The sequence below is a fragment of the Chiloscyllium punctatum genome, chromosome 1 (assembly GCF_047496795.1).
Source record: "Chiloscyllium punctatum isolate Juve2018m chromosome 1, sChiPun1.3, whole genome shotgun sequence".
In the NCBI taxonomy this organism is placed as follows: Eukaryota; Metazoa; Chordata; class Chondrichthyes; order Orectolobiformes; family Hemiscylliidae; genus Chiloscyllium; species Chiloscyllium punctatum.
The window spans coordinates 144,169,929-144,182,639 of NC_092739.1; the positions used below are offsets into that span (position 1 = coordinate 144,169,929).

Below are 12,711 nucleotides of genomic sequence, written 5' to 3' on the forward strand. Positions count from 1 at the left end.
AGAAAGGCAGGCATTAAAGGTCAAGCTGAACAACTTCATTAACCAAGTGTGTTGTAACTTTTCTCACCTGCTCTTTGGAAGAGAGAGTTGGATGTACAAACTTCCTGTAGAGAACACTGGAACCTTTTGTGTAAGGCGAGAGCAGCCAAATAACAAAAGCAATTTTAAGTTCATAATAAAACGGAAACCTGTGGGGACAAACAGAGGAGCATCTTGTGATGTACAGTCCACATACAATCAGACCAGCTTACACATGCAACGCAAAACAGAAAGAAGTAAACAGATGATCCTCAAGCAAAGTTAAATACTTGCTATCTTAACCCAATCTCACATCTATACACTCTCAAGGGTATGTTTTAACCCTGAGTGGGCTTCATGTTGTCAAGAGACAGGGGAAAGTAAACATCCCCATTGGCAGAATTAACAGGTTGCAATCAATTAGGCGAAAGTGGGCACTGCAGATGATGGAGATTAGAGTCAAGATTAGAGTGGTGCTGGGAAAGGCACAGCAGGTCAGGCAGCATCCGAGGAGCAGGAGAATCGACATTTTGGGCAAAAGCCCCTCATCAGGAAACTGATTCCTGATGAAGGGCTTTTGCCTGAAATGTTGATTTTCCTGCTCCTCGGATGCTACCTGACCTGCTGTGCTTTTCCAGCACCACTCTAATCTTGAGGCTGCAATCAATTGCCTGCCCAATACTCACTCTGAACGATGAAAGTTAAATAATGGTAGGCAGCATAGTTTCGCACAAGGTAATTTGCTTGACCAACAGAACAGAATGAAGTAGTAGAGTGGACTGATAAAGAAAATGTAGTGATTGATGCTCAAGATGCTACACAGAAAGTTTGTTGGTTTAAAAAGTGTGCACTCATATTAAGGGGAAAGTGGCATGGTAGGAAATTATTTAAAGAGCAGAAAACACGAAGCAACAGCAAATAGATGTTTTCAGACTGGAGCGATGTAAACATTATCCCTAGGATCAGGTGCTCTTCTTAATCTTTATGTGTAAATGAACTGGACTTTGGTTTCAGGATATAACATCAATATTTACACATAGCACAAAAGTAGGGGATGTTTATAATTAATCGTTGAGAAGGCTGTAGGCAACTTTGGAAGGACATAGGTTACAGGCAGACAGACAAATTAAATTTAGTAAGAAGAAATGTTAGGTGTCACATCTTAAGATATATACACAAATTGATAAAACTTTAAAAGAAAAAATCTCTCTCAGACAAACAAAGTTTTAAATACAGTGGCATAAATTGATAAGGCTGTAAAAAAGGAACATATAGGTCTACTATGTTTATTAAAATGGACATCAAAGGGGCAGTGTGGTGGCTCAGTGGTTAGCACTGCTGCCTCACAGCACCAAGGTCGCAGGTTCGATTCTAGCTTCAGGTGACTGTCTGTGTGGGTTTTCTCCGGGTGTTCTGGTTTCTTTCCGCAGGCCAGATGAATTGCCCATTGTGTTACATGCAATAGTCAGAAGGAAAGGGGACTGGGTGGGTTACTGTTCGGAGGGTTAGTGTGGACTTGTTGGGCCGAAGGGCATGTTTCCACACTGTAGGTAATCTAATCTAAAATATATGCAGAAAGAGGTAATGCTATCAATCTTTGAATAGGATAGGATAATGGATCAAATGCTTTAATTATAAGAACAGGCTAAGGAAATTGGGATATTTATCATTACTAGCAAATAAAACAATTTTCATTTCAAATGGGCAATTAAAGGCTATGGAGATGGGCAGGACAATGGAGTTAAGTTGGCCATGAAATTATTGAATAATGGAGTTGTCTTAAGGAACCATATGTCTTACTCCTATTGGCCATGAAATTATTGAATAATGGAGTTGTCTTAAGGAGCCATATTTCTTATATTTTTATTAAGTTTAACAGAAGAAGATACAGGTCAAATGTCTCTACTATTAGCTTGGCTTTTTTATTTCCCACTTCAAGCAACCCCAGGACCAAATATGATAAATGTAAAGTTTTGTTCTGTAGCGCCCATTTGAAGCTGATTGGCACAGTCCAAGTTCATTTCACTTCGGAATCTTACAGTAGGTAGATACTTAACCTACCATCCTGTGCTAGCTTTGGACTCTGATCCCAGACATGAAAGGCAAGATCTAACTCAACACTCTTGATATTTTCTAATCAACCTGTCTAGAGACATTATTACACACATCTAGAGCAGGTGGGACTTCAATGCTCCTGTTTCCGAGTTAGAGACACTATTACAACATCACAAGAGACCTACAAAGCACAAGTCAGGAGTGTGATGAATTTGCCTGGATGGGTGCAGATCCAATAATCAAAAAACTTGACACCATCCAGAATAGAGCAGCCCACTTGATTGGCACTATATCCACAAACGCTTAGTAGCTGCAGTGTGTACCATCTACGAGATGGACTGCAGAAATTCACCAAGGCTCCCTCCTTCCAAACAGTACTTTCCCACCTTGAGGATGACAGGCTAGGCCCAAGAGTCTTATTTTTGCTTCAATCTTTAGGATGACATGATAAACTGAGGGCCTGCCTGTCCATTCAGGTGGATGTTTAAGATTCCATAGCACTATTTTATAAGACATGAGATCACAAAGTTTAGGATCTAGTCAGCGAGCCAGCGTCTTCATTCAATGCAATCATGGCTCATATGATTGTGGCATTAAGAGAACTTTCCTGTGTGACCATCATAACCCCTGACTGCTTTGTTAATGAAAAAGAATCTCTAACCCAGTCTTGAATATATTCAACGACACATTCACTAAAGCTGTCTGTGGATGAGAATTTCACAGACTAACAATGCTAGGAGAAAATAAATTCTTTCTCACCACTATCTTAAATAGGTGATGTCTTATTTTTTAAACAATGTGCCCTAATTCTAATTTCTGCCATGGGAGAAAACATCTCTGATCATTGAACCTGTCAAGACCCCTGTACAATCTGCCTGGAGTGCAGATATCACTGTATCTCAGTATATGTGAAAATAATAACTCAAACTCAAACGATCACCTCTGCTTTTTCTAACAGTAATACATATAGAGTCATAGAGTCATTCAGCATGGAAAAAGACCCTTCAGTCCAAGCAATTCTGCCAACCATGTTCCCAAAACTAGGCCAGTCCCACCTGCCAGCGTTTGGCCCATATCCCTCCAAATCTTTCCTATTCATGTACTTATCCAAATGTCTTTTAAATGTTGTAACTGTACCTGCATCCACCACTTCCTCTGGCAGTTCATGTCACCCATGAACTTTCTCTGTGTAAAGAAGTTGCCCCTCATGTCCTTTTTAAATCTTTCTCCTCTCACTTTAAAATATGGCCCCTGGTTTGAACTTCCCCACCCTAGGGATAAAACTTTTCTCATTCACCTTATCTTTGCCCCTTATGATTTTATAAATCTCAACCTCCTACAGGTAAAAACAGCCCTTCCTGATGAAGGGCTTTTTCCCGAAACGTCGATTTCGAAGCTACTTGGATGCTGCCTGAACTGCTGTGCTCTTCCAGCACCACTAATCCAGAATCAACCTCCTACACCCCAGTGAAAGAAGTTCCAGCCTTTCCAGGCTGTTTTTTATAACTCAAACCGTCCATTCCCAGCAACATCCTTGTAATTTTTTTCAAACCCTCTCCAATTTAATAATATCCTTCCTATAGCAGGATGATCCAAACTGCACACAGTACTCTAGAAGAGGCCTCATCAATGGCCTGTACAACCTCAACATGACGCCCCAACTCTGGATATTAATTACCCCTTAATCACAAAAGTTGATTAGCTGGTCATTATCACATTCCTATATTTCTCCCGGAATACAACAGTAGCTTCAATTGAACAATAAATCACTGGATGTATTTTGCAAATTCCTGTGGTCATGAGAGGTGCTATATAAATGCAACTTTTACTTTTCTTCTTCAGTCGGGCTGCACTAGTTGTTGAAGCTTTCGAGCCAGGAACCTTGCTGTCCATTAGTATTTTGGCCACTGCTGTAAAAGCTGATTGAATCCTTACATTATGAGGTTGAATTTATTTTGTAAAACAAAATACACTATTATTGGACACAACAAAAATCAGATCTAGTGCTGAAATGTTTTTATTAGGGCATCATAAGCAGTGCAGAGGTCTATAAATTTCACCATTGGTACATGACACGATTCTACAATGTGTGTTGGACTACAACAGTAAAACAACACTTACCAGGAAAGAAACAGATCTGTGAAGGTTTCTGCTGTGGTGAACAGTGCAAATATGATCCAGTACATCATCCATTTTACCTGGTTCGATAAGAGAAATTAAAAAAAACATTATTTGATAAAGCTACATTTTGCCAAACAAAAACAAAAATAGAACTTGTGCCACAAACTATTCTCAACATTGGTAAGTCAGGTACCCATGACTTTTCTTAATGCATTTAAGCAAAATGGAGCCACTGAAATAGCCACCCTTTATTACCCAACCCTAATAGGTCTTGAGAGGTTGGTAGTGAACTGCCTTATGAACCACACCAGTCTATTTTGCAAGGTTACTCACAGACAGCAGTTAAGGAAACAGTTCCAGGATTTTCGCGCACTAATAGTGAGAGAATAATGATATAATTCAGATTCAGGGTGTTCACATGGAGGGAACATGCAAGTGGTGATGGCTCCCTGCAGCTTCTGTTCTTGTCCTTGTAGATGATAGAGTTTATAGGTTTGAGAGGCTAACGTGCTCAGTGTGAAATTGATTGGAAAATAGTGACAGGATCAAACAGAGACAGCATGAACTTATAAAAGAGAAATTGTGCTTGACAATTCTACTGGAATATTTCCAGGATGTAACTGGTAGAGTTGATAAGGGGGTCCAGTGGATGTAATTTATTGGACTTTTTGAAGGCTTTTCCCCAAATAAAATTAGCACATAAAATTACAGGATTTAGGTAGTGTACTAACATGGATAGAGTACTGGTTAGCACACAGGAAACAAAGAGGAGGAATAAATGGGTTTTTTTCCAATGGCAAGCAATGACTAGTGTGAAAGTACAGGGATCAGTTTTTGGGTCCCTGTTCTTCACAATATATATTAATGATTTAGATGAAGGAACTCAATGTAATGTTTGTAGATGACACAAAGCTGGGTGGGAGGGTAAGGCGTGAGGAGGATGCAGAGATGGCAAATGAGGTATAATATGAATAAATGTAAGATAGAATCATAGAATCATGATAGTGTGGAAACAAGCCATTCAGCTCAACAAGTCCACACTGACCCTCCGAAGGGCATCCCACTCAGACCCATCCTCCTGTCCTATCCCTGTAACCCTGCACTTCTCATGGCCAATGCACCTAAACTACACATTCCTGAACACTGTGGGCAATTTAGCATGGTCAATCTACCTAACCTGTACATCTTTGAACTATGGGAGTAAACCATGCACCTGGAGGAAAACCACGTTAACACGGGGAGAACATGTAAACTCCACATGGACAGTCACCCGAGGTTGGAATCAAACCTAGGTCCTTGGTGCTGATGAGGCAGCAGTGCTGACTACTGAGCCACCGTGCAAATCACTTTGGTAGCAAAACCCAGAAGGCAAATTATTATGTGAAAGGCTATTGATTGGGAAAGGAGAAGGTACAGTGATTCCTGGGTGTTCTTGTAAACCAGTAAGCTTGCAGGGGCAGCAGGCAGTGAAGAAGGCCAATGGTATGTTATTTCATGTAAATATAGTCATAGAGTCATACTGCATGGGAACCAGACCCTTTGGTCCAATAAGTTTGAAGTAATTATTTTTAGGTATGCCACCAGCCCAGTTGGGCAATCTCACCTTAGGAGCTGATTTTGGTTCCTTCATACATCCTGTACCAATAGCCATAATTCACAATACAGGTCATTCTGCTTTCATGTGATAGCTGTGTTCCTTTGCAACCTTGTGCTATAGAAATTTGTGCTGTGGAAAACCACTATGGTGAATTGCGCTGTACAAGATCGCTAATAGAAAATCGCTACACCCATTCAGGAGAAAGTTTGTGTTATCCAAACAACGCCCACAATTCGTCAATCGTGTTATAGCCAATTTGCATTGACAAATCACACGTTATAATAGAACGACCTTTATTCTTTAACTATGGCAATACAGGAGCATAGAACTGCTTCAGCACAGAAAAAGGCCATTTGGCCATAGTTCCTACACTGACTATCCAGAGGACCAATTTATCTAATGCTACTCCCCAGCCTTCTGTCCATATCTGGGGCATAGTCATCGTTTTCAGATTATTGTCCAATTCCTCCTAAAGTAATCACACCAGATCTGAACCATTTAATGTGTGAACGAGTGTCTTTTCAGTTCTTTATTGCTCCTTTGGCCAATTTCCTTAAATGTGTGCCCTCTAAATTTTTGATCTTCCACCAATTCTTATGGTCTTCTAAACTGTTTTTCCCTATCTACTCCATCAAGGATTTGGAACACTTCAATCAAATCTGCTCTCAACTTCCATTTCTGTGAGGGAATAGTCACAACTTCTCCAAACTATCTATATAACTGAAGTCCCTCTATCTTGAAATCTTCTCATAAATTTTTCTGCACTCTTTTTACTAATTCCTTCACATCTTTCTGAAATCTTACCAAGAACAGGACATAATTCTCCAGTTGAGGCTGAGTCAGTGTTCCATACTAGTCTAGTATGACTCTCTTGTCTTTGTATGTCATTCCAACTACAAAATGCCTTCGCAACTTGCTATGGCTTCTTCGACAGCACCTTCCAAAATCTGCGATATGTCTATGAGCAAAGGAGTAGCAGATGCATGGGAAGAGCATCTCATATAGGTTCCCCTTCAAGCCGCAATCTATCCTCAGTAAGAACAATAATATCATTCCTTCAATGATGCTGAGTCAATGATGCTGGAACTGTCTTCGTAATAACATTGCGGGGATACCAAAGCACCTGGACAGCAGCGATTCAAGAAGACAACTCACCACCATCCTCTCAAAGGCAACTAGGGAAGAGCATTAAATGCTGGCCTTGCCAAAAAATTCTTAAATCCCATAAAGTAATTTAAAAATTTCACTATTCAAAGTTTAAATTTCATGTCAGGATTCCACCAAGATGATATCCCCACCTTGACAATTCATTGTCTTGCTAATTTGCAGCTAAGGATTCTCCAGATTACTGCTAGAAGGGATGCATAGCTAAGCCATGGGAGGAATAGTTCTGTAAGGTGAGTTGGAAGCAGGAACTTGCTTCATAGCACTTTAATATTGCACCTGGTACCTCCTGCCCTTCACAACCCCCACCTTATCATATTAAGTATCCCAACTGCTGCCTTATGTCCGTGTGTTTGAGTCTGCCCCTGTTCCTGCAGGTGAAATAGTCTTTAGTGAAGCCCTCACAGACGCCAAAATTTGTAGGATTTCAGCCAAGAGCATCTCAGCATTCAGTTCAGAGGAAAGAGCAGTTCAATGTTTGTCCTGCTTATAGCACAGGAGCTGCAGGATATAGAAATGCTAAGGAAACACAGAGTAAAGATTTGTAATTGCACAAAGATACATTACACAATGTTAGAGTGTTAAATATCTGTTTCCACTAAATATTATTGGTTTCCACTAGAACACAGAACATGCAACATAGAACAGTACAGCACAGGAATGGGCCCTTCAGCCCATGACGCCGTGCTGAACATGATGCCAAATTAAACTGATCCCTCCTGTCTGCCCTTGGTCCATATCCCTCCATTCCTTGCATATTTGTGTGCTTATCCAAAAGCCTCTTAAACACCCCTACTGTATGTGCCTCTACCACCACTCATGGCACTCTTACCAGACTCCTACCAGCTTTGTGTAAAAAAACTTGTCCCTCACATCACAATTCAGGAAGATACAGACAATGAGTCTGACATCGGTGGTTGACAAGCTATTGGAGAGAATTCTTAGGGATAGAACTTATACACATTCAGAAACGCATGGCCTAATTAAGGACAGTCAGCATGGCTTTGAGCAAGGCAGGTCATGTCTTACTAATCTGATTGAATTTTTCAAGAACATGATGAAGATGATCGATGAGGTTAGAGCAGTTGTTGTTTACATGGATTTTAGTAAGGCTTTCGACCAAGTCCCTCATGGTAGGCTCATCCAGAAGATTAAGATGCATGGTTTCCATAGTGACTTGGCCACGTGGATTCAGAACTAGTTGGCCCATAGAAGATAGAGGGTAGTGGTGGAAAGGTGATTTTCTGGATGGAGATCTGTGACTAATGGTGCTCCGCAGGGATAAATACTGGGACCTCTGTTGACTTGCATGAAAATCTAGATAGGTGGGTTAGTGAATTTGCAGATGATTCAGAGATCGGTGGAGATGTGGATAGTGTAGAAGGATACCAAGGGATATAGAATAGTTGCAGCTATAGGTGGAGAAATGACAGATGGAGTTAAATCCGCTAAGTGTGGGGTGCTGCACTTTGGGAGATCAACTATTTAGGAAAAGTACTGTATACAGTTAATGGCAGGACCCTGAACAACATTGCTTTACAAAAGGATCTTGGGTTTCAAGTCCATAGTTCCCTGAAAGTGGCCACATAAGTAGATAGGATGGTAAAGGCAGCCTAAGGCATGCTTGCCTTTATTGGTTGAGGAATTGAGTACAAGAGTCAGGATGTCATGCTTTATAAGATTTTCATTGGTTCAGACTTAGAATATTGCGTTCAATTCTGTTTGCCACATTAAAGGAAGGATGTGGAAGCTTTGGAGAGGGTGCAGAAGAGGTCCAGAATTCTCACAATCTAGTGATCCTTTAGGAAAATAAAAATAGTCTCAGGACTTGTCTGATTGTCAATGGTTGAGGACAGCTCATAGGTGAGCCTTAATAAAAGATCTTATATATAGAATATAATAAAGTCATATCTGACATAACATGAGGTGATTAGTTACATGTTATATTGATTAGTTAGCTATAACTAATTACGACTATTTGGAGCTAGAGCTGACCCATCTGTCTCCACTGGGATCTCATGCTGAAGTGCCTTATTCTCTAGAACCCAATACAACTTCATCACAAACTCCTTCAAAACCATTACCTTTTGCACAATACCCACATCAAATCAACTCATGTCAGAACAAATATTGGCATCTACTGTGGGAAATATCATTGCTGCAAGACAAACAATAATAACTTACATATTCTTTGACATTCTTTGTTTTCACAGCCTTGTAAGATGAATACGCTGGATAAAGTGTGCCAAAAATCAGCCTGGAAAAGGAAACTTCAGTTAGGATAATCTACATAATGCATCTCAAAAGTAACTTCGGAATGAAGGCAACCACAAAACGTGCAGCCACCACTGAGCAACCTTTTGAACTTTTTTTTTAAAGAAAGGCATTTTGGTATCAGTACTCTTTATATTGTTTTAAGTCAGATGGATGCGTGAAAATTATAGATCATTGCGTTTAAGTCTTTGTATAAGTTTTTATCACCGCAAGTAATTTCTGTTTGCCTGTTATGTGCACAGTCTCCAGACAGTGATACATAAGAACTAGGAGAAGGAGTAGGCAATTCAGCCCCTCAAACCTCCTCTGCCATTTAATACAACCATGGCCGATCTCATCTCAACTTGAACTCTATTTTCCTTTCTGCTCTCCATAACCCTTACATTACTAATTAGAAATCTGTCTATCTCCTTCTTGAATTTACTCAATGTCCCAGCTCCCTCTGCATTCTGAGGTAGTGAGTTCCACAGATTCATGACCCTTTGGGAGAAGTAATTCCTCCTCATCTCTTTTAAAACATCCTAAGTGGCTTCACAGGGGTTTTACTGAATAAAATTGTGTAAGTAAAATTAGTTTTAAGAAGTACTATAATGGAGAGGTTTTATGGAACTAATTCCAGAGCTAAGGTACCAGTCAGCTGAATGTTTGGCTGCCAGTGGAGGAATGCAGAGATGAGAGAGGGTTGAAAAGCTGGAAGCAGTTACACAGATTGCAAAGGGTTGAGGCTATGCAACAATTTAAGATGAAAGTCCTAGAGAACTTCAGCTCAGTAGTATGCACGGGGCTAGCTTAATGTGTAGATCTATTGTGTAACAGGACTAGTAAACTGAAGTGGGAAGCATGATTAATTATACCCCTAACACTAACAAAACTATAACCCTAACTCTCAAACAAAAATAAAATACTGTGGATGCTGAAAATCTGAAATAAAAACAGAAAGTCCTGGAGAAACTCAGCAGGCCTGGCAGATTCTGTGGAGAGACAAACAGTTAATGTTTCAAGTCCACTATAACTCTTCACTTCAAAAAATTAAATCTGTCTGTCTCTCTCTCTCTCTCCCTACAGATGCTGTCAGACCTGTTGAGTATCTCCAGCACTTTCTGTTTTATTCCTAACATGAAGAACAATGGATTCTAGGTGTCAGCCATGACTCACATTAGTCCTTTGGCCTCTGAGGCAGAGATCTGAATTTTCATCATGGAGATGGGTAACAGGTTTGTTTTCAAATCATAGTCCTGCCTCAGGTAAAAACTTATAAATCAAGATTTTCATTGTTGATTAAAAACATCTAAGAGTTTACTTGGCATGAACACGGGTTCCCTGGTGAATTGAGGTCCATACACAGGCCTTCAGCTTTAGAGGAGCAGTAAAGATATTTGTTAGACCTTAGCTGGAGTAACTGTGTACAGTTGTTGCTGCCACATATGGTAAAGATGAGAGACATTGGTTTACAAAAGTGACTCTTGTGATGAGGAACTTCAGTTATAAGGATAAGAACATAAGAGATAGGAGCAGGAGTAGGCCATCTGGCCCATTGAGTCTGCTCTGTAAATAGATTATAGAGGTTCGGGACGTTCTTGTCAAAAGAAGAAGGCTAAGAGAAGATCTAAAATAAGTTTTCACAATCATAAAGTGGCTTGATAGACCAGATAGGGATTTCCCAGATAGGGAAATAGAGAAGGCATGTCAGAAAGGCAAGGTTACATTGATCATGGGTGACTTCAATATGCAGGTGGACTGGGTAAATAATGTTGCTAGTGGATCTAAAGAAAGGGAATTCATGGAATGCTTACAGGATGGCTTTTTGGAACAGCTAGTCATGGAGCCCACAAGAGAGCAGGCTATTCTGGACCTAGTGCTTTGCAATGAACCAGACTCTATAAAAGATCTTAAAGTAAGGGAACCCTTAGGAAGTAGCGACCATAATATGGTAGAGTTCAGTCTGGAGTTTGAAAGGGAGAAGGCGAAATCTGATGTAATGGTGTTACAGTTGAATAAAGGTAATTATGAGGGCATGAGAGAGGAACTGACTAAAATAGACTGGAAGCAGAGGCTAACCGGGAAGACACTAGAGCAAAAATGGCAGGAGTTTGTAGGTATAATTGAGGACACTGTACAGAGGTTCATTCCCAAGAAAAGAAAGATTAACCGGGGAGGGATTAGACAACCTTGGCTGACAAAGGAAGTCAGGAAATGTATTAAAGAAAAAGAGAGATCCTATAAAGTGGCTAAGAACAGTGGGAAATCAGAAGATTGGGAAGGATACAAAAGCAAACAGAGGATAACAAAGAGTGTAATAAGAAATGAGAGGATCAAATATGAAGGTAGGCTAGCCAGTAATATTAGAAATAATAGTAAAAGTTTCTTTCAGTACATAAGAAACAAACGACAGGCAAAAGTAGACATTGGGCCACTTCAAACTGATGCAGGGAGCCTAGTGATGGGAGATAAGGAAATAGCAGGAGAACTTAACAAGTACTTTGCGTCAGTTTTCACAGTGGAAGACAGGAGTAATATCCCAAAAATTAAAGGGTGTCACCGGGCTGAGTTGAGTATGGTTGCCATTACGAAAGAGATAGTGCTAGAAAAGTTAAAAAGTCTTAAAATTGATAAATCTCCTGGCCCCGATGGGATACACCCTAGAGTTCTGAGAGAGGTTGCTGAGGAAATAGCAGAGGCATTGGTTGAGATCTTTCAAGAGTCACTGGAGTCAGGAAAGGTCCCGGACGATTGGAAGATGGCTGTAGTAACCCCCTTGTTCAAGAAAGGATCAAGGCAAAAGATGGAAAATTATAGGCCAATCAGCTTAACCTCGGTTGTTGGTAAAATTCTAGAATCCATCATTAAGGATGAGGTTTCTAAATTCTTGGAAGAGCAGAGTCTGATTAGAACAAGTCAACATGGATTTAGTAAAGGGAGGTCATGCCTGACAAACCTGTTGGAATTTTTTGAAGAGGTAACAAGTAGGTTAGACCAGGGGAACCCAGTGGATGTGGTCTATCTGGACTTTCAAAAGGCCTTTGATAAGGTGCCACACGGGAGACTGCTGAGCAAGGTGAGGGCCCATGGTGTTCGAGGTGAGCTGCTGGGATGGATTGAGGATTGGCTATCTAACAGAAGGCAGAGAGTTGGGATAAAAGGTTCTTTTTCAGAATGGCAGCCGGTGACGAGCGGTGTCCCGCAGGGTTCGGTGCTGGGGCCACAGCTGTTCGCATTATATATTAATGATTTGGATGAGGGAACCGGGGGCATTCTAGCGAAGTTTGCCGATGATACAAAGTTAGGTAGACAGGCAGGTAGTACTGAGGAAGTGGGGAGACTACAGAAGGATCTAGACAGGTTGGGAGAGTGGTCCAGGAAATGGCTGATGGAATTTAACGTGAGCAAGTGCGAGGTCTTGCACTTTGGCAAAAAGAATATAGGAATGGACTACTTTCTAAATGGTGAGAAACTTAATAAAGCCAAAGCACAAAGGGATCTGG

The 12,711-nt window shown here is 40.6% G+C and overlaps 2 protein-coding genes across 6 annotated transcripts in view; one reads left to right on the forward strand and one right to left on the reverse strand.

Annotated features, from left to right (window-relative positions):
• Positions 1-9,330, forward strand: part of mrpl35 (mitochondrial ribosomal protein L35) — a 72,407-nt gene extending 63,077 nt beyond the window's left edge. The window contains exon 5 of one of the 2 annotated variants that reach the window (XM_072576409.1): positions 9,169-9,330. In XM_072576409.1, the coding sequence (XP_072432510.1) occupies positions 9,169-9,181 (13 nt within the window). In that variant the 3' untranslated portion in view covers positions 9,182-9,330. Of the gene's footprint in view, positions 1-7,120; positions 7,140-9,168 lie in introns of those variants that run through there. The other variant, XM_072576417.1, reaches the window with a different exon arrangement.
• The window catches only part of LOC140480850 (receptor expression-enhancing protein 1-like), an 88,180-nt gene that overhangs the window by 46,792 nt on the left and 28,677 nt on the right, over positions 1-12,711 (reverse strand). For all 4 annotated transcript variants that reach the window (XM_072576350.1, XM_072576359.1, XM_072576367.1 and 1 more), the window contains exons 2-4: positions 9,140-9,212; positions 4,195-4,271; positions 68-188 (exon numbers count right to left, since the gene is read on the reverse strand). In XM_072576350.1, the coding sequence (XP_072432451.1) occupies positions 68-188; positions 4,195-4,271; positions 9,140-9,212 (271 nt within the window). The remainder of the gene's footprint in view (positions 1-67; positions 189-4,194; positions 4,272-9,139; positions 9,213-12,711) is intronic.